We start from the raw sequence: 23,112 nt of genomic DNA, 5'->3' as shown, positions 1-23,112 counted from the left end.
AGTGCAGGATGGAGCAGCCTCCTGCATCTCAGCACACCTGGAATTGTCCCCAGACACTGTCCTAACAGGACCCTTTGTCCGGCTGACAAGATCTCTCTCTCTCTAGGAGTTATGGGCACCATGGTACTCAGATTGTTATTGTGTCCTGTGACTGTCATTGGAAGTCTAGTTGGCACCTGCTTTTGTCCCTAACGTTTGCGGACTGACTCGGCGGTGATGCTGTGGATGCCATGGGGGCTTGCATGCACGAGAGTGCGGTGTGACACGGTGGTGCACTCCAGGAACAGCCACTCGCATGATGCTGTGAAGAGCTGTGTTGTGGCGTCCTGCCCCACCCTCGCTGGCCTCAGAAGAGAAACAAACGTCCTAGTTGGAAGGTCAGTGTGGCTGTTGAAAAGGCTCCACATTCTGTCATTCACGCTGCAATGGGATCCTCTCAGGGCGAGTATCAGGAAACCGCTGACATGAAGCTCTTAGCTCCAGGGTGGCGGCTGCACTTGGTTGCTTACCAGGCATCTTTCCAAAGAGATAAACACAGCCTGGCATCGTCTCATTTTCGGAAACAGCGAAGAGCAAGATCCTGCGTCTCTTGGTAAAATGCCATTTTAAGTTGCACTGAGCAAACTGAATTTACCAGCATTTACTGCACACTCAGTGGCGGGCAGTGCTGTGGTGAGAGCACCACGCAGAAAAGTGTGAGTTCTGCATCAGCATGCTCTGGGTTACCTTGCAAAGGCCTTCCATGTGGACAGTCCATGCCAGGTGGGAGGAAAGCTTGGACTGCCTTGAGCAATAGGCAGTCACCTCTGCAGACCCTAGGGGCTTCCTTGGGAGGAAAGCCAGGCAGGAATCTCTAGGAGGATGCTGGGGGAGCGGTGCCTGCTGCGGTGACCAGAGGCCTGACGCACTGGGCAGTGACCACAGCGAGGTCCTGAGAAGCCCATGAAGAGCCACGGGGGAGCCCCCAGGAAGCTGGGTCTGTGGGGCCAGCCAAGGACCAAGAGCCAGGATAGCTGAGCTTTGAGTGCCAGGGAATAGAGGTGCAGGGCTGCATTGCTGTGGGGCGTGTGGTCCCTCTCATGGTAGGCGTTGACGGGGTGAGGACGGGGACAAGGCCGGATGTCTGCTAGCGCAAATGGGACACCATGGTGGGTGGGATCTCCTGGGAGGGCCTCAGTGGAGCCAGTCTGGCCAGGAGAGGCAGCCAAGGCCAAGAGGGAGCCACAGGGATCCTGAGGAGCTGGCTGTGCGGATTCAGGGACAGCCCAGAGCCCAGTGGACTTAAGACCACCCACCTGTGACAGCTCATGCGCAGAGGCTGCTGAAAAGTCCCTGAAGTGGGTGGGGGGGTTGACTGCGCAGCCCACACTGTTTACCATTCCCGCCTCCAAGGCACAGACAAAGTCTGTTCTCCTCAAATAAAGATGCATTGTTACGGCAACTGGACAAGCAACAGAGCTCACTTCATTTAGTATTGTGAACATTATTACAGATATATTTGCAGGCCTATATTACTTTTCCTTAAAAAATGATTTGAAAACATGCTGTTATTTAGATATGTGTGGAGGAAAGCCAGGGTGCTCATCAACAGGGTTAAACCTGCAATTTTCAGTAGTGAAACAACGCCAACTCAATACTAAGGAAGACACACAAAACAAGGCTGTGGGGGTTTAGCACAGCGCTCATTGCTAAACATTTAAAACAGTTTTACTTTATTATTTCTTTTCTCATTAAAAATGTTTGTTTTAATGGGTCTCAAAATTCTGTGTCAGATTTTTGGTCAAGTTGTTTACATTAAAAAATACTGATTTTAAAAACGAATAAAACAGTCACACAAAAAGAAATAAAAATAGTCCACAAAACGTTCTCCTTTCCTTTGGCAGGTTTTATGATGCATCATTATCATTAACTAATCTATTAAAGTTAAATGGTCGATTGAGACAAAGGGTCTGGGACATCCTCCACTGCTGATTGAGATGGGGGTGGCAGCGTTAGGGATCATCATTCAGCCTTCTGAGTTTCCTGGGCAGATTTGGCGGCCATATCATCGCTGCAGGCTTCTTGTCCCCTGCTTTGACAACACCCACAGCAACCATCTGTCTCATGTCATGAACAGCAGAGGACAGTCTAGAAGCTCTCTACACACAAGGGCTTGCCAGGAACCATATCGATGATGGTAGTGTCTCCAGATTTCAAGAATTTAGGGCCACCCTCCAGCTTCTTACCAGAGAGGCGACCAACCTTTTCCTTCAGCACAGCAGACATGCAGGCACCACGAGCTGTGTGACAGTCCAGTCCAGGGCATGGCCAGTGCTGACTTGGCCATGGTTCAGGACAATCACCCGAGCAGTGAAACAGCTGCTTCCTGGGAGGGCTGGGGGGGAATTTTTGCTGTCACCAGCAATGTTGCCACGATGAACACCTCTGACAGACACATTCTTTATGGTGAAGCCCACGTTTTCCCCTAGAAGAGCTTCGCTCAAAGCTTCCTCGTGCATTTCCACAGACTCTATGTCACTTGTAACATGACTGGAGCAAAGGCGACCACTGTGCCAGGAGTAAGAACTCTAGTCTCCACTCGGCCCATGGGCCAGCACCAACCACCAATTCTGTGGACATCCTGAGTGGCAGATGCCAGGGCTTGTCAGCCGGACGAGCTGGTGGCAGGATGTGATGCAGAGCTCCAAGCAACGTGGCTCCAGGGGCAGTGCCGTCTTTACAGGTGACTTTCCATCCCTTGAACCAGGGCATGTTAGCACTAGGCTACAGCGTAATCTCACCATTTTAACCAGAAATTGGCACAAATGCTACTGTGTCGTGGTTGTGGCTGATTTTCTTAATGTGAGTCTGATGTCTTTAACAATTTGCTCATATCTCTTCTGGCTGTGGGGCAGCTCCGTGGAAGCCATTTTGCTAACACCAACAGTTAGTCGTTTCACACCCAGCGTGTGGGCCAGAAGGGTGTGTTCATGGTCTGCCCGTTCCCGGAGATCCCAGCTTCACATTCTCCAACACCAGCAGCAACATCCAGGACAGCCCGAGCCGTGCCTGTAACCATGTGTCCTGGGGCATCAAGGACAGTAGTAGTATTTGCTGGTCTCACATTTCCAAAGGAGAGATCAGTGGTGACACCACGTTACGCTCAGCTTTCAGCATATCCAAACCCGGGCACCCTGGAAAGGGTGTTCCCATCGCCATAGCCTCTTCCTCCAATTTCTCGATGGTTCTTCTGTCAATCCCACATCTGTGGCTCAGACGGCCAGAGGTGGTGGACATGCCCCAGTCTGCACGTCTAACCAATGATGACGATGTTCATGTGAGTCTTTTCCTTTCCCATTTTGGTTCCGGCAGCAAACCCATTGCAAAAAAAAAAAAAAACTTTTATATTTTTAAATAAAAAAATAAGTATTATGAAAGGATTTATCTACATTAGAAAAAAAAAACAAGAATAAATGTTTCTTAAATCCTAAATCTTTGAAGTTCCTAAAAGTGAAGTTCCTAGAAGTGAGCATCAGAGTAAAACACAATCACCATGTATAATCTAAGAAATCAAGAGAAAAAGAAATTTCTACCTGTAGCAGACTTTACAATTACACTCATTCTTCTTCTTACTGAATCAAAGCTCAAAATTTCCAGCAATTCAAACCTGAAAAAGAAATGTGGACAGTTGGGGAATCTGCCTGGGTCTATGCGGTATCGAATCCGTGTAAACGCCAACCCCCCAAAGGATGGCCAGCAGCCCACCGTGCCCGGGTCCCTCCGAGAGGCCTCTGTGCCCAGAGGAGCCTGGATTTCACAGGCACGGCGGCAGCCCCTGAAGGGAGGCCCCGACCTCACCATGCCCCAGGCCAAGCCAGTCGCAGCCCCTAGTTTCAATACGGAGCGGCTGCCTTTCTCACACACTGATGCACTTCGCTAAAGCTGCAGGACACAGACCCGGAAAGTGGTATCGAGTTTTGGGATCCCCAATAACAAACCTTTAAGTTGATAGAAACCATAAAAAAAGCTAAGAATACTGATGTTCTAGTTCGTTTGTGCAGTATTATTACCAGAAAACTTGTAATATCTGTGTGTCATTTGGAACATCAAAAACAACTCAGCAACCCCTACAGCTACCTCTGAAAACTCCCTGGGGCTGAAGACCCCAGCAGGGTCTCCCTGCACTGGCGCCAGCCTGGAGCTGGGCATCCTTCCGCAGGGCCCAGACCTGCGCTCTAGTCCCAGCAGCGACCTCGCCACCTTTGCCATTGGAAACAAGAAGTCCCGACCACAAGTCACCACCTGGGATGCCCCTGTGGAGAGGTGCCCAGCTGGGGTCTGGGGGTTCAGGAGCCAGTCCTGAAGTCAAGGAGCTTCTACTCTTTGACCTGGGAATTTATTTTCCTTAAGAATGAAATGTTTAAAATCCAGTTCTTTTGAGGCCATCACCACCAAATCCTATGTCGTTGGCCACCCGTCTCTGCTCCTCTCATCACGGTAGATTCCTGCCATGACAAAGGAGACATGCGCCGCCCAACCTCCTGCGTCAGAACAAGGTGGGTCATGTGTCTCAGGGACAGGCAACTGGAGACCAACACAGTCCCAGAGACCAACACAGTCCCCGAGAATCAAAAGATCTTTAAAGACAGGAAAAGTAAAACACTCCACTGTGAAATTGGCCACTCAAGGCATCGGTGCTCGAACTGTCCTCAGTGGCGCGACATGCTCCTGAACACGCAGGCTGTGCTCTGCCTCGGGGCAGCTGCTCAACTGCTCCCCTTGTGGAGTCAACACAACAGACACCCTGAGGAGCTGCGGTAAAACCTGACTTAGGTGGCTTAACCCCACAGGGATTTGATGGCGAAACGCTTTTTCACTGAACACCAATTTACAGCTCCAAGGAGAACTGTCCGGGCCAGGTGGCCCTCAGTACCATCAAACCTCTCCTCTGACAGCCAGGCAGTCTCCAGAAGGTTCTCACATCATTCTTGCGGACGTTACAGGAAGGGGAGGGAGCGAGTTGTGCCAAGAACACAGAGACCTTGGAAAACCTTGTAAAGACCACTCTTCAAAGTGAGCGTATTTTAACGTTGTGTGGTACACACCTCTCGATGTCACTGTCCCTGTTGAGTATCTCCATGTAACTGTCTTTGAGCCTCAGATATGTAAAGCCCAGTCTGCAATGAGAAGGCAAATCCAGGGTTAACTCAAAATTCTGGTATCTCTTTCATGGAGTATTTGTTTTACATTTTGGAAAAGCTTTCTTTTTGAAAAACAAACACTTTCCATAAAACTGAAGTTCTAAACTGCATTATAAAGTCAGGAAATTATAATATTGAATTTACTCACCAATTCAAAAAATTCTCCCAGAGCAACAGAATTTCCACCTTACCCGACCCCCGCTAGCACCACAGCAAGGTGGGTTTTCATTTTGCCAACCCTTTTCAGAAAGGCAGCAGCAGCTCTGTGACTCACAAGCCCTGTTTCTATCAGTGTTTTGACTTTCTGATGAATGGGCTTTTTACCTTGCTGTTTAGCAGAGAATTCAAGGTCAGAATCAAGTCAGAGACTGTCATTCTCCAGGCCGATCCTGTCCTGACAGGGCGTCAAGCCCAGCAGGCAGTTCCCCATCCGTGCAGCACCCCATCCTGCACATCTGAGCCCAGTGCCCCTCAGGGCTTGTGGGCACCTGCCAGCTGGGCAAAGGGACAAAGGCACAGCTTCGGGCGGGTGAGAGAGGCTCACAGAGGACAGGGAGAGGGACGTACCTCCCAACACAATGTGCAGCTGTGAGGCCGTAGCACTGTGGGAACGTGGGGAAGCCCAAGGGAAGCTCAGCACTGGTGCATCTGAAGGCCAGGCCGGGACAGTCTGCCCCGACCTCTGACACCTGTGACTGCGTGCAGCTCAATTCCTAAGCGCTGGCTTTCCAGGAAGAGACATGTCTAGCTTTGGGAAGCCTTGCCCAGGCACGTGTGGGTTTATACAATAAAGGTCCGTGGTGATATCATTTGTGCATCTGGGCCATTAATCCAATTGCGTGAGGAAAACACACAACAAAACACTGTTCTGATTAGATAGGAGGCACTAACGTGTCATTCCTCCCAATCAGTCAGTCCTTGAAGGTGACACCCACACTACTGGCAGGTGGAGGGGAGATTTAGCGCCTTTACTGTGCATAAGAATCGTGAGCCCTGAGAATTTGAAAAAGATTTCCCTGACTTGACATTATGCCACACATCTGGAATGTTTAACGTATCTTCCCAAGTGTTTGCTTAAAATGCCGTATCTCATGAGGCAGCAAGAACTTCCAGTAAAAGGCTCTTCAAGGAGGGTGCACAGTGCTAATGTTAATGTGATGTGGGCCCAGGGAAAAAGCAGGGAATAGGAGACCCACACCCCGGCCCTGCTCTCTCTCCAAGCCGTGACCCTGGGAGCGCTGCTTCACATGTGGGCTTCAGTTTTCTAAGATGTAGGAAGGAGATTCGTGTTAAAGGAAGTGTGGGTTTCTTCCACCTTCAAAAGCCTGTGGTTGTTGCAGACTCACTACGGATGTGAGGAGGGCAAGCCACCCGCACAAAACAGCAGTAGAGGCTCGTGCACCAGGGCATGGTCTGCACTCACCATGAAGGGCCTCCTCACACGGAGCTGGGGGCCCCGAGCATAAAGGCCATGACTGCTCAGGAGACATGTGGCATCGGGGTGGCATCGATGCCATTCCCAAGATGAGGCCATGACTGGGGCTGGAAACAGGTGGAGCCTGACCACAGACATACGCTCATTCTGACCCACCTCTGCACGCCCTCGACCAGCGCCACCTCATCGGGAGAGGACGAGATGTACACGCAGGACTTCCCAGAGTCAGGTGACATCCTGGGGCCATCCACGTTATCACTGTCTTTCACCTGGACGGTGTGGCAGAGGCAGAGAGCCCGGAAAAACAGCTCCTCACGTTCCTGTTAAAATTAAAGTCCAAAAGTACATCTCTGCTTAAGACATATGGGAAGAACCAAAAGACAGCGGATGCAGGGGTTGAGGGAGAGTGGCAGGCGTGTGGCTGCCAGCTGAGGGCTTATCAGCTCTGCCTTTGCTGATATAAAGTGGAATCTGACTGGGGCTCTTCCTGGCTCTGGGACACTTGCACGGTGATTCGCATCAACGCAGACAACTGAGAGGTGCTGTGCCCGGCAGTGACACTGTCAGACACTGCAGGGGCTTCAACATGCTCAGAAAGGCCAACAACCGCGAAGCGTCCAGGAAAACAGCAGCAAAGGGCACCTTCGTGTCACAGGAGTGCAGCCAACACCCTGAGCCCTGATGCCCGTGTGACAGCAACACTCTCCTGACGGCTATGCACTTTATACCAGACGTGGCTCACGGAGCGCTGTGTGCACTCGCACAGTAAACTGCAATCTAAAAATAACCGATGAAGAGGAAGCTATTCTCCTGATTTTGTAGCTGCAGAAATGAAAGTTTAGGAAGGTGAACTGGTATGTTTGAGGACACAGCAGGCTGAGGCTCCCTCTGCCCTGGCTGCACGCTGCATTCCCAGGAGCTTGAAGGTTCCCGGGACTCTCGCGTGTGGCCAAGGCCAGGAGGGCTGTGCTGACACCGCACCTGTGCGGCGGGGAGGGACAGGTGGGGGCAGGGGGACAGGCTCCACCCTGACACATCCCCACAGCCACGAGACTCTGCAGTAAGATGGTGGTTGCTGTACCACAATCCACCTGGGCACGTGAGAGGGCGACACAGTGCCCTCGCAGCGAGAGGGGACAACTGCACACCCCTGACATGAACCCACCCACTCCTTGGCACACCCCACAGGGCTCCACAGTCGTCACCCATCTAGGAACCGTCTCCAGGCCAACACTGAGGACCCCAGCCCTGCCCAGGGTGCGGGGATCTGGAGCCACAGTGCTCAGGGGTGTGCACGTGCATGTCTGTGTGCGAGTGTGTTTGCACATACAGGTGCTGTGTGTGCTCACTTTACTTTCAGGGTGCCATCTGCCCTGCTTATCCAGGTTCTAACAGGTGATTCTAGCAGGGGTATCACTGACCAGGTTCACTCCACAGGCAGCCGGCACACACTGTGACAGGTGACTGTCCTCACTGGAGCCTGCAGGAGTCGGACTTTCCTGGACCCCAGAAGAAAGGGGGGTGTGGCACCTACCCTGCTGCTGACGCCAGGGGAGGAATCGATCATGTCAATGCCCGAGGAGTCAGGGAGGACCTGCCCGTTGCAGACGACGTGGGGCACATAGACGTGGCCTTCAATGCAGCACTCCTTGAACTCCATGTTGTTCTCCGTGAGGGTGCCCGTCTTGTCTGTGAAGACGTACTCCACCTGTGGGCACCGCACGAATTAGGACACAGGGGCGAGGTGCTGGGGCTCTCCAGCTCACACTCGTGGCAGCCGGTTTCCTCCCCAGCACCAGTTATAGCTTCAACAGGAGTGGATTTCTAGGGGTTCACTGCCTACAAACTGCAGGAGATTATTTCTTTGTCACATTAAACAAGTTTATGAAAGTCTTTGATTTCTTTTTCAGATAATTTGTTGCTGGTGTACAGAAATGCTATGGTTTTTGTATGTTAATTTCGTATCCTACACATTTACTGAATTTATTAGTTCTAACAGTTTTTTCATGGAATCTTTAGGCTTTTCAAGATATACGATCGTGTCATCAGCAAACAATTTAACTTCTTTCTGTCCTGCATGGATGCCTTTTACTCCTTTTTCTTGCCTATTTGCTCTGCCTAGGACATTGAGTACTATGTTGAATAAAAGTGGTGAGAGGGGCATCCTTGTCTTGTTCTTGATTTTAAAGAAAAAGCTCTCAACTTTCCTCCATTGACTATGACATCAGCTGTACATTTGTCATATACAGCCTTTATTAAATTGAGGTACATTCCTTCTATAGCTAATTTGTTGAGAGATTTTATCATGAAAGGATGTTGAATTTTGCTGAGTGCCTTTTCTGCATCAATAGATGATTGTATCATTTTTATTCTTCATTTTGTTAATGTAGCATATCACATTTATTGATTTGTGTATGTTGGATCATACTTGTATCCCAGGGATAGATTCCACTTGATCATGGCACACGATTCTTTTAATGTGCTATTGAATTTGGTTTACTAGTATTTTGTTGAGAATCTTTGCTACTATACTCATCATGGATACTAGCCTATAATTTTCTTTTCTCATAGGCAGACAGCCAATCCTAAGTCAAGTGCTAATCAATGCTACTGTCATCTTTGCCATCAGAACAAAGGCAGCTTTCGCTGCAACGTGGTCGATCGGCTTGCTTAACCTGATCTCACCAGAGACGCCTTCCAAGGGACTTATGCTCACGGATGGAACAGGCCCTTCCCTGACTCACTGAGGCTGTTGGGATAATCTTCGGAGCCTCAGTGTCTCATTTGAGAAACGTGATGATACTGACCACATATGGCATGGACATGATCACGTAAGAAGATGTGCACAGAGCACGTAGCACAGTGTCTCGAAGGGAGACAGTGCTTTAGTTGCGGACTCAGACACTGGAGTGGCAGGTGAGTTTCTCCTTCACATACAAGAGCAGTTGTCTTACTCTACTACATAAACGACAGCAGCGAATTTCACCCACATTGACCTGGTAGTCAGCTGAAACCTGTATTTTCTGGGCTGGTCCATTAGTCCTAACCTCAGTTCTGTGTCCAGGGGCCAGGTCAGCCTCCTGGCTGGAGCCAGGCTTTGATCAGCAAGACAGACATCAATTCCTGCTTTGATGGACTCCAGGGAAATGGAACCGGTGGGGAAGAGAAGGAATTTGCCCCACTCAATACTGCTGGATATTTCTGTTACTGAAAAAGTTCTTTCCCAGTGAAGTTCTCAGGAATACACAAAATATACCATCGATTTTTGCAAAGGATATGAAATACTCTAAGATAAAAATATCTTACTACTGAGCAACTAAATTATGATTTGTGCACTGCTGACTGGAACAGTAAGCCACCACATGGGTATAGAATGCCCTAGATAAACACACTGAAAAAGCCAAACTCATCAACAAAGGAAAGGCTATCATTCATCAAGGAATGCTCCTCACAGGAGGCAGATAAAGGCAGTTTGTATCTAGAGTTTGGTTCTATTGACAAACTGTTGTTTGGGGGCGATGATGGAGGTTTTGGCTACCAGTATGAAACCGCTCTGTTTGCAAAAATGCTCCTCAAAAGTTTTTCCTTTAAAGAAAAAAAAAAAAAGTTTTTCCTTTTTTTTTGAAAAAAAGAAAAGACAAGACGGAAGAATTACCATTTCCCAAACTGCCTTTCCTACAACATTCAGCCTGGGAAAGGTGGGGAGGCCACTCCTCTGGGGTGGGGAAAAGTGAGAAGGTCTCTCCCGGTCCCGGCCCAGGGCAGCAGATGTGCCCCTGCAAATCCAGACCTTTGCGGGGCCCTGGTGCAGGTGGGGGCGCTGCAGGGCCACAGCCACATACACCTGCGCAGTCACACCAGATGCTGCCCTGGGCAGGTATCTGTCATCACCCTCCTCTCACTGACCGAGGTACTCATGGTGTGGAGTGGGGAAGCCGCCTGCCTGAGCCCACACAGCTGTCACTAACGGCGAGATTTGAATGCCATGTGGGAATTCTGCAAGAAGCCAAGTGCCAGAAACTGCCCAGGTCTGGGCTTGCTCATCTTTAGAGCAGAGATGACATTCACCACTACCCATAAGACAGACGCCTGGGAGGGCGCTCAGCCACCTGGCGCTCACCTTTCGCCCATCACCCCAGTTCACACCATCAAGGCAGAGGGGTGCCGGGTGCCACCCACAGGCGACTATGTTAATCGGTTAATGTGATTAATTTTGCATTAAGTTACACACATAAAAGCACTATCAATTGTTATGCAAATAAAGTCCAAACAACAACTTTGCTACCATCTTTCACCAGTTATGGGTCACATCTCTGCGCATGAATTAAAATGGAAAAGTGTCACTCGACCATTCAGAGGATGGCCCAGTGACACACTCAATCATTACTGGCCATTCAGAACCTGCAGACCGGGGATGGGAGGGCGGCTCGGGCCGGCACATCACAGGGGACAACCCACAGACACTGACCTGCCCCAGCTCCTCGTTCAGGTCGGATGTGTTCACCAGCGGTCCCTCACCGGTGTCCTCGTCAAACATGTCCTCATCCCAGGTGATGAAGTAGGAGCCCAGGAACTTCTGCATCTCGACAGTGACGTACATGGACACGGGGATGATGTAGTTGAACAGGACCATGAAGGCGAGGAAGTCGGTGAACGCCCTGAGGAACTGAGAGAGCGCCGCGGCTGTCAGCCCTCCGCCAGGGAGCGGCTAGGTCGCAGCGGCTGATCTAAGACCTAAATGCAGGCACGTGCTGCACAAGGCTGTTATCAAACACAAGATTTCACAGTCCACAGATGAGGATTCCTCAGGGGCGGTGCCGCTGTTGCTCATTCGCTGCCACCCGATTTCTGGGCTGGGACCTGCTGGTGCCATCCCTGCCAGTGTCATGCCACCAGGGGACAGATTAAACCATGTGTTAAGACAGTTGTCTGCCAGTGATGGGAGACCACACTGACTGAGAGCCAATGGGGAAGTTTACTTTTGAGCATTCATGAGATTTCTTTGCAACTCTTATATAACCAAACTTACTAGGTAATAGCCTATAAAAGTTAATAAAATAAGCCTGGTAAGAATGACTTTTGTGCATACGTTTATTTTGATGTTTGAAGCCATGATGGTTTTGTGGGAGGGACAGGATGGGCTGACACACAGATGGCCCTGCCCCAGACTCAGTGCACATGGGCCTGGCCTGCTCGGAGCTCCGTGCACACAGGCTTGGGTTTGCAAACGCCTCTGCTGAGAGCTCAGTGCACACGGGCCTGGGTTTGCACACAGCTCTGCCCTAGACTCAGTGCACCGGGGCTGGGGTTTGTGCATGGCCCTGCCCCAGACTCAGTGGACACAGGTCTGAGTTTGCACACAGCCCTGCTCTGGACCCAGTGCCTTTTTTCCATGTACTCATCACAAACGTGCCAGGTAACTCATAATCATTACTAAGTATTTACTGGGCACCCCCTCAACAAAGAACACAGGGACATCCTTAGTCACAGAAAGGGAGTCGTTTTCCATACCAGATTCCTCTGTCTTTCTGACTCGGTTTTCTGATTATACCACGGCTCATCTCGAAATGGTTCACTCTGCCACACATACTTCAGCACAGTGTTGATCAAAGCTTTACTGATCAGGATGCAGAGGTACACGATGAGGAACACATTCATGGATCTGGAACAAAAGGACTTAACAGTTACTGAGGTATCATTCTCTGAAGGAACGAGCTCTGCGTCTACTTTCCCACGAACACAGAGACAATGCTGAGGGACACAACAGGAAAAGTACAGCGGCGTGTGCCGCGGCAAGTGTCCTTGGCCCACGCAGGAAAAATGAAGGCACAAGCTCGTCCACGCCTGCCTGCGTTCACTCCAGGGTCGCTGGCAGGTAATTCCAGAGGCCTCGAGGCAAAGAACCAAGTAAAAGGACAGTTTGTAAACAGGAGGGAAAACTGCACAGACCATATGGTTGACAAGGATTTCTGTGCAGTCTAGAGTTCTATAATTTAAAAGAACTCCCAAAATCAATTTTGTTAAGCAACAAAAAATGAGTTTGAAATTTACTGATAAACACTGGACGGGAAGGAGGGAAGGAGGGAAGGAGGGAGGGAAGGAAGGAAGGAAGGAAGGAAGGAAGGAAGGAAAGAAGGAGGGGGAAGGAGGGAGGGAGGGAAAGAAGGAAGGAAGGAGGGTGGGAGGGAGGGAGGGAAGGAAAAGTGACTGCTCTGAAAGGAAACATCCTCAGTAGAGGAAAATGGCTGATCCTTAACAAAGGTCTCAGCAGATCTCGTGAAGGTTTTATTTTCTAATCTCTATTTCTGAAACCTATTTTTCACATGTGGACATCTGGAACACAGCATTTTTGCTTATCAGAAGCCAATCTCCCTCTTTCCAACTGGTACAGCCACAGGTGCCCAGAAACCCTGACGCGTTTCCAGGTGGACTTGCACAGAGCAGGCAGGACACACACCCCCAGTCGCCTAGACAGTCAATAAACAGCACACGGCTCTTTACTAAACGGTTTGGTGACCACTCAGTTGTCCACACCAAGCAAGAAAATGCTTTAACAAGGGGCAAAGAAGACAAAATTCCAGGCCGCATTTTCTTACAAATTCAACCATCATCTTGATATATCATCATAAGGACTTGACTGTCTAATGAAGACTCGGTTCTCTCTGTGAATGCTTTTCTTAGTAAAACCGTATCAGAAAATACGTGGTTTCCAGCAAACCCCAGAGTTGAAAGGGAGCCCGTGGCTTCTTGACTTTCTCATGAAATGGAGGAGGAGCTGTTAGGCATCTGAGGGACTGTGGCACTCACAAGATGGAGTGTCCTCAAGAGGCAGCGCTGCTGACCTGGCATTGACCATGGGAAGCTCAGGCAGGAAGGTGTGTGGCTGTCACCTCACCAGGAAACGAGACAGTCAGCCTGACATCCAGCTCTGCAGCGGCCAAGCTGTGGTGCAGCCAGGCACAGGGACCGCTAATGAGACCACGAGGAACATGTTTTCATGCCTACAGTGGACCGTGACGACCGTTTTAAACCACAGATTTTACACCCACGTGAAACGAGAGGTAGAGCCTTACTTTTCTACAGCAGATCGCTTCTGGGATTTCGACTGGTAATTCAATGCCATTTTGGTTTCCATGCCCGTGTAGATAGCTACACCTGCAAAGAGGAAGAGTGTGATGACAATGATGCAAGTGCCTTCCCGGTATGTTACACACAGCTGTGGTGAAAGTGGGTTCTCGGGTAAAACGAATCGTATTTTTAATTTCACTAGGCAAGCCACCTACTCCTAGTCCAACAATGGCATTCTTTAGAATAAGGACTTTTTTCAAGTATAGAGAGCAATTTGTACTTTATTTTTTCTAAAGTTCACATTTTAATATATCGTGGGCCCTCCACATCTGGGGAAAATATTCCAGGGAAAGAAGGAAGGAAGGAAGGAGGGTGGGAGGGAGGGAGGGAAGGAAAAGTGACTGCTCTGAAAGGAAACATCCTCAGTAGAGGAAAATGGCTGATCCTTAACAAAGGTCTCAGCAGATCTCGTGAAGGTTTTATTTTCTAATCTCTATTTCTGAAAGAAGGAAGGAAGGAGGGTGGGAGGGAGGGAGGGAAGGAAAAGTGACTGCTCTGAAAGGAAATATTCCATCTACCAACTGGGGATGGAAAATATTCCACTAAATAAAATAACAATCCGATAAAGTAACAACAATAAAAATATATAAATTAAAACAACACAGCATAACAATTATTTCCATAGCATTCACATTGCATTGGGATTGTACATAACAGAGATGATTTAAAGTACACGGGAGGATGCATGAAGGTTATGTGCAAACACTACACTGTTTTATATAAGGGCTCTGAGCATTCCTGGACTTTGGTCTCTGCAAGGGGTCCTGAAACCAACGCTCTCCTCCCCCCGGATACCGAGGGACATATGTAGTGGGCTTTCTGTCAGGAGGGCACACTTGTGTATTTTCAAAAGTTTTCTCATTTAATTCAAACACAGGAAATAACCCACCATAGTGAGAGACACTAGCACAGACAGGCACAGGTTAAGAGGAATGTCCTACAGAACTACGTTTTGTGACTTCTTCTTGGATACAACTGTACGTTTTTGAGTCAAAAACTAAAGGCACCTAATAGGAGAGCTGTATTATCCGATGCCACTGCTTTGTGGCTTTCGGTTACCCCTCAACACTGACCTAAGTCTTAGTGAGGCCCAGTTATCGTTGCCACAAGTCTGCAGCACCTCATGCCAGGGAAATGCCCTCAGGCCACCCCTGCGGATTTTAGCTTTCTGTAAGGTATTCTTAATTTAAGAAGCCATTATTAATAATTTACTAATGAAATATTTACCAAAGATTTTCTCGGTGTTCTTGAGTGTGGCTCCTCTAAGAAGCAAGTTCTCTGATCCCAGTGGCCTACAAAGAGAAGGATGATCAGGCACGACCACAGAGCAGACAGAGGACAGCAAGACAGAGATGGCAAAGCCACACATCCGCTTCCCAGATGGGGTCCCAAGAGGGAATGGATGGCACGTGGATGTGCTTCTAGCAGGGTGCCAAGGTCGGCCCAGGCCCTGTGACGGTGCGGTCTCTGTCTATGGGGCAGGGACGCTGCTCAGCGGGACCCTTCCTCGCTCACCATGTGGGCTGTGGGACTTGGGGTCTCAGGGTCCCAGGCCCCCCACTGCTGAGCTGGAGCCCAGGTGCCCAGCAGCGCCCCAGCACTCCCACGGGAGCCCACAAGGGCAGGGGGCCAGAGTCAGAAACTCTGGGCTGGGGCCCAGCAGCCCGCACCCAACACGCCTCAAGTCTGAGGACACCTGCACTGGAGGGTCCCAGAAGGTTCTGCGAAAGCTGCAGACTGGGCTATGTGACTCACACAACTTTCATGTGTTTCTGTCATGTCCCCACTGGGACTCGGGGGTCTCCTTTCACACAGTCACATTCTAAATACGAAGGTGAGGATACTAGCAGGGCTCTAAGAATGGGGCAGCCCAGCTGCAGAGATTCACTCACGCAGGGACAACAAGCCGGCAGTTGTGCCCGTCTGCTGTGGGCAGCGAGCAACACCAAGCAGCTCAAAATCACGCGCTGAAGAGCAGGCTGCACTCTCAGCAGTGAACACGCAGAGACTCGAGTCTCTGCCACGAGGGGCATCATAACCCAGCGGTTCCCTGATTGATGGAAACATAATCTCTTCTCATTTTCGAAGCAGTAAAGGAGAAATGAGCAGAAAAATTCCAATGTGCAAATCTTGCTATTGACAACATCCTCACCATGTCTTCGGGTGGAGGAAAGGTTGGAAGTATTTGTTGAAGTTTGCTTTTAATTTGTGTACTTCATACTCTGCATGATGAATCCTTTTGCTGTGGAGCATTGAGAACCTACTGAGTATTGTGAACTTAAAATGCTTTCAGTGTATTTGGTCGACACAGCTCAGAACTGCATCTGCTGACGGCAGGGAGGGAGGACAGAGCCGCCCTGGACGGGCCACCTCGGGGCTCAGTGTTGCTACCACCTGACGGTCACTGAAGACGGAGTCACTGGGCTGCAGACCAGCCAGTTGTCACCAGACTGTTGGCTTCTGTTAGCAAACTCTTATAATAATTCATGTCATAAGTGTTTATGAAAACAAACAGCCCTTTTGAAAAGAGACTCTGGAAGTCTAAAAATAATTTACTTGAAAAAGTACTTTGCTTCTAGTTTGGACAGAAAGAAGAATAGTTATCACTCTGAATAAATTGAGAATTTGAATGTATAATTCATAACCGTCATACCAGAGATTCATAAACATCTTTAAAAACTCAAATATTAAAAGTCTACTGAAGAGTATAAATACTAAAAAGTACAACTAGACTTAGCATCAAAATACATTAGTAATTATTTTCCTAAGCTGCTCAGTAATAAACGTCACCTGAATAAAAAGCAGAAAAACCTGTGATGTTTACAGTTTCAGATGTGTCCCACAGGCATCATGAATAAGCCTAATTCTATTCACCCAAACACAAAGTAATTCTTACAACACACAGAACTACAGCTTATTTCTCCAAAGTAACTAGGAATTTACCTTTAGAATAATACATATTTAGGAAAAACAAGGCAATGCCTCCATCATCTCTGAAAAGCACAAACTAACCAGTGGACAGATAATGACGATAAAAACATGCTAAGAAGTGCACAAATTATTTCCTTAAAACAATAACATTAGGAACCTTACTAGGAGATGAGCCCCTGGGACTTACATTTCAGAACCATTTATTTTGCACTAATTTCCCATTGAGTTTATTTCCACTTCCGGGAAAATGTTTTAATACACGATGACATACCAGTGTATCCACAGCTTGGAGACTGCTTAAATTGGAAGAAAGATTCTCTAACAAGCAGAGTTTATGGAAAAGGAACAACGTCAAAAACTACTGAAAGCCAATTTTCTAAACTGTAACAGTCAAATACCTCAATAGCAACTACTGGTGGACCTTGAAACAATGTCAGATAAAATATGCCAGGCCCACGAGGCAGGCGCCACCCTCCGTAAGGAGGCTGGCTCTCAGGTGCGGCCATCTCAGGCCTCCAGGCCAAGCGTCTGAGGGCCACTCTCTCCTGTGAACAGGCACTGCCCGACCACCACTGAGTCGTAGGGATGCGGTCGGTAAGCTCACCCGACTGCAAGCTGCCCTGTCACGGACTTGACCCTGGCAACAGGATCCCCTCTTCCCAGGTGGTTGTGAGCCTGAGATAGGCCTTGAGCCAACCACGCACCACAGTGGTGATTATGAGCAGATTAACACATTCCAAGAAAGTGGTCTCCAAATTAGATGTCTTTCAACTGCCTATCTGAAGACATATTGGTACATAAATCCTGAGAATGTGGGATTCTATGCTACCCGTGCGAGAGACGGGCACACACAGGAGTCTTGCAGGAGGACCTTTTTCACAAGTATCATTTATTTAACATGCACAAATGTGTGTTCAAGGGAATGGATGAGACAAGACAGTGGAACCTGCTCCTTTTGCAAAGCAGAGTTGTACTTTCAAAATCTAACGAAGCAGCGAGCATGAAAAACTCCTGTCAATAAAAGAATGAATTTCTAACATAATGACAAAGATGAAAATGGCCAAAGCGTTTGCAAGAAGCACTCACCTTACCACAGCGTCATTCAGATCATTGTAAACATTTATGCGACCAACAAACCTGGCAACAGAAAAGGCAAGTTACTGACTGTGATGCCCATGGTCCTGTCCCTAAGCATACAGGTCCACCTGCCCTTGGCCACCTGCCTGTCCCAGTGAGGAAGCCGTGAGGTGAGCTGTGGTCCTTGCTGAGAAGCCACTGCCTGCAGCTGTACCACCTGGCTCCATTCCCACCTTTCCTGTTGCACTTTCTGTCCCCTATTAGCCATGGCTTCAATGATTTTCCTTAATCCACAAATGACTTCCTCAAAATTAAGAAAACTTAATTTTTCTGCAATAAATTTTGTTCCATGAAGCCACTTCAAATGTTTGCATAAAAAGCTACAGATCTGAATGGTGCCAGTTGGTGAAAAGTAAAGTATTTTTGACTCAGTCTTACTTTTTAAGCAGTGATTTACATTCTATTTCCACCCAACCATATTGCTGCACTACTGCAGGTGAAATGCAAGAACACGTTCAGAGCACGAAAGTGGCAGGTGAGGGGCCTGGGGACCCCGCTTACTTGTACAGATCGGGCTGGGGCTGCTCACATTCCACAGTGGCGTGCAGCCCGTCGATCTCCTCCTCAGTGTGGAACCCCTTGGTGTCCTGGACTGCATAGTGCGTCTGCAAATTGAAAAGACGTGTGACTCACAACCAAAATGACCAACACAAGCCTCACAGCTGGTGCCTCCAACACAAAGGCAGCGCGGGGTTCAACTTTCTGCGCATGTAAATAAGCCCAATTACAAAGCCTGGCTTAACTGCATGAGAGAAGATGCACTTTAAGAGTTTGTACCTGTTAAAACACTTACAGAAAGATACAGTATCACTGAGACTTCCATGTCTATTAGGTGCCAGAAACATCTAATTCTTCCTTTCTTACCCAGTGTCCTCACTTTAAAATTAATAATAATAGAACAAATAGCAGTGCTGCTGGGCATTCTTCAAAATTGGACACTTTGATTTATCTGTCGTAGTAGCCATCAAATAGGAAACAAACTCAGGAGCTAGAATATTCCTCTTCTCTTATCTAATCGCCTACTGCGTACTGGGAGCAGCCAGAGCATCACCCCACTGCGCTCCCACTGCCCTGCAGGAAGCTGCCTCGCCCATCACTGCTGGGTGGCACACGCCTTCTGCCTAACTGCTCACACGGCCTCGGTGGGGGCTCCTCACACCTGGGTGTGTGCAGCACAGTCACCCCAGGGTTTGTTCTGCCCCTGTTCCTGGGCCCCAGCCCAGAGATTCTGTGCAGCGGGTCTGAAGAGGGGCCTGAGAATTACATTTCCAGGATGACCCCAGGTGCTGTGGTACTGCTGGTCCAGGAGCACATTCTGACGTCCACTGGCCTAGACAGCACCTGTGAGCACCAACAGGTGGGCGAGAGGGCTGCACCTGCCCTGCCCTGGGAGGGAGAGAAGACAGACCACTCACAAGGGCTGGGGAGGAGGCAATGGCGACTCTGAATCCTCTCTAATATTTCTTTCTAATAACCAAGTGCTGGACAAATAAAATGTGCAGGGAGTCAGAATACACAGGAGATGTGATGACTGTACCTTCATCACAAAGGGCACCCATTCAGGGGCACTCGTTGTACATCCAGCACTTCAGGAAATGTTCTAATTACATCCTTACAAGATATGTTTGTCCCCATTTTCAGATGTGAAAGGTCCAGAGGGCTAACAAATCTGCCCAGGCCACGTGAGCCCTGCAGGATCCAACAGAGGTAGGTGGACCTTTCCCATGCCCCCACTCTGCTTTTAAGGAAAGGGTTCATATTCCAGTCCCCCAAGCCAAACAAAATATACACAAAGAACACAAAATTAAAATGCAAAGTGCAAAAGTCCAGAAGGCCAACACGCAACAGCTATTCTAGTATTTTCCACAACTGTTGCGACAATTCATCTGAAAAATATGTCACACCAGAGACCGATAGCCTCTGGTCTCTAGTTATGCTGGGACTCATCTGGGCCTGACCGGCCATATTCTTCTCCACGACGGGGTCCAGAAGGCCAGCGCTGCCAGCAGAGGTGTGACTGGCTCGTGATGTCCTCCCTGGCTGCGGAGTGACCAGCAGCCCTTACAGCACACACCTGACTCGTGCAGGATTCCCACTCCCACAAGCTCTGTGCTTATAATCTATTATGGTGCATATTAACTCTCCTGGGATATGCCACATAGAAATAGTGAAAATAAATTTAGCTGAAAAAAAACTCTACAGGGCCTTATACAATATCATGAGTTAGTTATCCATGAAAGATTGGCACATCCTTTGGTGATTTTGTAAAGAAAATCTATAATTCATAGTGAACATTGCCTATGTCTATAGGTATTGTTTAAATATTAATACCATTTTACAATTCCAATTTTATGAGCTAATGACTTAGAAATGGTTGAATCCACTAAGCTATGCTCACTTTCATAATTCCTTAGAAACTTCCAGATTTTTAAATTAATAAACACCTTAAAATTGATAGTGCTATATATTTTTATGATTTTAATTAAAATTTTTGTAGCATCAACTGCCCGTGCAGAATTCTATACTAAGTGCAAGAAAATAATTATCCAGTAATTTCAGAAAATCCTTATTAAGACATTTTCACAAAAAGACAGTCATTGAAGTAACAGGAAAAACATCCAGAATTGTGTGTAACTTCACATAATTCTAGGCTCATAAAGACACTAATTTTGACTATTAAAATGAAAACCTTTAAAATTCCAACAATCTATTTATTAAATCCTTAATTTGGAACATGAGCTAAATGACACAGGCTAACTCTGAAGTTCTTTCTGTGAACCTGAGATGGTTGTTTGTTACAAACATTGAGAGGAAAGAAAAAAGTGGGAAGGAAAAGGGGAGATGTGGGTCAAAGGATACAAAGAAGCAAATACGTGGGATGAGCGGCAAGAGCTCCAATCCACAATGAGGACATAGTTAATAACAGTGTATCATATTCAGGATTTTTGTTAAATGAGTGCATTACAGCTGCTCTTGCCTTGGCCAAGGGAGATGTGTAACTCTGTGGGATGATCGATATGTTAATTTGTTCCACTACCATAACCATTTTACTATATATATGTATCTTATAACATGTCATAGATTTTAAATATACACAATGAAAATTGAGTTTGAAAAGGAAGAAGAAAAATGTGGGCAGCACAACAACTCCCCGAATCTTCACTGTGGTACCAAAACATGCACATTCAAACAGGATGCTAGTTTCTGTGGCCACACGGGAACCGTCTGAGGACAAATCCAAGATCCTGCCCTGGAATCTCACGTAACAGGTGCGTACTTTGTGACTTGATTCTCCGTCTAAGCTGGCGGTCGTGACGTGGCATGTCCCGTCTCCCCGGCTGCTGGAAAGGAAGATCAGATCGCAGGGAAAGGTCTCGTTCTCCTTGACCATGACGATGTCCCCAACCTGCACGGCAGACAGAAAGAGGATGCACTCAAAGTCCCACGTTGGTGAGATGGTGCACCCATTGTGTCTGAGTGTCTCTTCCTAAAGCGTTCAGTCTGTACCCAGGTATCATCACGGAGTTTACCGACAGCAAGACATGCAGATAACAATGCAATTCTAGAAAAAGATCCTTTCCAGACATTCTGCTGGAACCAAGGGGAGACCAGGCCAGGTTTCAATGCAGCAATGGCAGAGCAGAGGAGTCCCCAGGTATGTTGCGACTAGATGTTGTGCAATGAAAATGCAGACAAACACCCGTAACAAGATTATGTTTGATTCACAGCAAGCAGGGGGAGTGAGTTCAACTGTTCTGTTAGAGTGGCTGAGTGGGAAGGATTCCTGCAGGAAGGCTTTGTTCTAAATCTAGGTGTTTTATAACCCAGGCACTAGAGTTCCAAGAGCTTCCTGATCAACAGAACCAAGATATCGCACAGGTTACCAAAGCAGAACTACAAATAAAGCAAAAGTGGCACTAAAATAAAGTAAAAAAATGAATCACAGAATGTTTGTCATATGGGTTTTTTGTTTTTTTTAAAGACTACTCAAGTGTAGTAGTGAGGAGAGGAGGAAGTAGTAGAACAAGGAGTTCAATCTGTAACTGACTGTGAACAATCAAGTGAGATAATTCACTACCTTCGGACCAGCCTGTCATATGGGTTTCAAACAAAATGTAAACATCTAGTTTTATATCGGCATCTTTTTTATTTCATCACCAAGGAAGGCGTCTCAGTGCCTTAGACTGTGTGTCTGGAAGGTACACAACCTCCCAGCCCCACAAGTGCTAGTCCCTCTGGTTGTGTAGACAGTCTTGCTGCCGATGGAAGGCGCTCCTGGGATAAGGGCATCGCTGTGCTCTGTCCACATTGCAAAGGGGGTTCTCTGTCACACTGGAGAAGTATTTGAGGAGGAGGTATATACTCAATAAAATAATTTTCAGACAGTTTGTTTTGCCATAGAAAATGAAACTCATCATTACTTTTTAAATTTATTTTTTTTAATTAAAAAAAAATTTTTTACAGCCAAGATCTCTCTATATTTCCCAGGCTGGAGTGCCATGGTTATTCACAGGTGCAATCATAGCTCACTGCAGCCTCCAACTCCTGGGCTCAAGGAATCCTCCTGCCTCAGCCTCCTGAGCACCTGGGACTACAGGCACATGCACCACATCTAGCTAAAACTTATTTTTTTAGATTGTTAATTGCTTTTAAACCAGGTGAATGTGTCAGTTGTTACTTACTCTTAGCTTTCGACTTTGCTTTCGAACAAGCTTGCCATGCTGAATGAAATGCACAGGACACTGGTTCATGGCATTGTCTGCTTTATGGCGAAGCCAGTCTTCATAACCCTAGAAAGGAAAGGGAGGGTGGCAGGGAAGGAGGGAGGGAGAAAAAGAAATCTCATGTTTAATTATGTATAAGCATAATTCAAGCCTGTAGGAAGTGTATTTTTTTCAAAATTAGGATCACACTACATATACTAGTCTACTTTGTACCCTTGATATAGCATGGGCATTTTTCCATGGCAATTTAGATTGCTTTAAATTTCTGCAGTTTTGTAACTGCAAAGTTGTTTGATAAAGATGTTTATCAAAGTATATCTAAATACTATATAACTATATTTTTGTGCATGTTATGACCTTAGGATAACTTCCTAAAAAGGAAACATCTGAGTCAAAAGATAACCAAGACTTTTAGGCTCTTAATATAAAATGCCAAAAAAGTCCTCAAGAAACTTAGCACCAATTATATTTCTACCAGCTGAATATAAACATCCTACTTGGAGAAGGACAAGCTGACCATACTACTCTTCGATTTAAAAACTAAGCCTTTTATTAGGTCTGGTGACCCAGACTCATA

General features: G+C 47.5%; 1 protein-coding gene and 1 pseudogene across 1 annotated transcript in view; both read right to left on the bottom strand.

The window, feature by feature from the left end:
* ATP11A (ATPase, class VI, type 11A) overlaps positions 1–23,112 on the bottom strand; it is an 88,202-nt gene that overhangs the window by 33,524 nt on the left and 31,566 nt on the right. Inside the window, exons 5-16 of the mRNA XM_012637928.1 lie at positions 22,494–22,601; positions 21,089–21,217; positions 18,313–18,416; positions 17,761–17,811; positions 14,971–15,035; positions 13,689–13,770; positions 12,127–12,277; positions 11,084–11,281; positions 8,150–8,323; positions 6,772–6,935; positions 5,085–5,156; positions 3,573–3,646 (exon numbers count right to left, since the gene is read on the bottom strand). Coding sequence (XP_012493382.1) covers positions 3,573–3,646; positions 5,085–5,156; positions 6,772–6,935; positions 8,150–8,323; positions 11,084–11,281; positions 12,127–12,277; positions 13,689–13,770; positions 14,971–15,035; positions 17,761–17,811; positions 18,313–18,416; positions 21,089–21,217; positions 22,494–22,601 — 1,372 coding nt within the window. The remainder of the gene's footprint in view (positions 1–3,572; positions 3,647–5,084; positions 5,157–6,771; positions 6,936–8,149; positions 8,324–11,083; positions 11,282–12,126; positions 12,278–13,688; positions 13,771–14,970; positions 15,036–17,760; positions 17,812–18,312; positions 18,417–21,088; positions 21,218–22,493; positions 22,602–23,112) is intronic.
* Positions 2,002–3,337, bottom strand: LOC105805117 (annotated as a pseudogene).

Source organism: Propithecus coquereli, unplaced genomic scaffold, assembly GCF_000956105.1.
Source record: "Propithecus coquereli isolate 6110/MARCELLA unplaced genomic scaffold, Pcoq_1.0 Scaffold125, whole genome shotgun sequence".
NCBI lineage: Eukaryota > Metazoa > Chordata > Mammalia > Primates > Indriidae > Propithecus > Propithecus coquereli.
The sequence above is the reverse complement of the archived record's forward strand: the minus strand, read 5'-3'. Positions and strand labels throughout refer to the sequence as shown.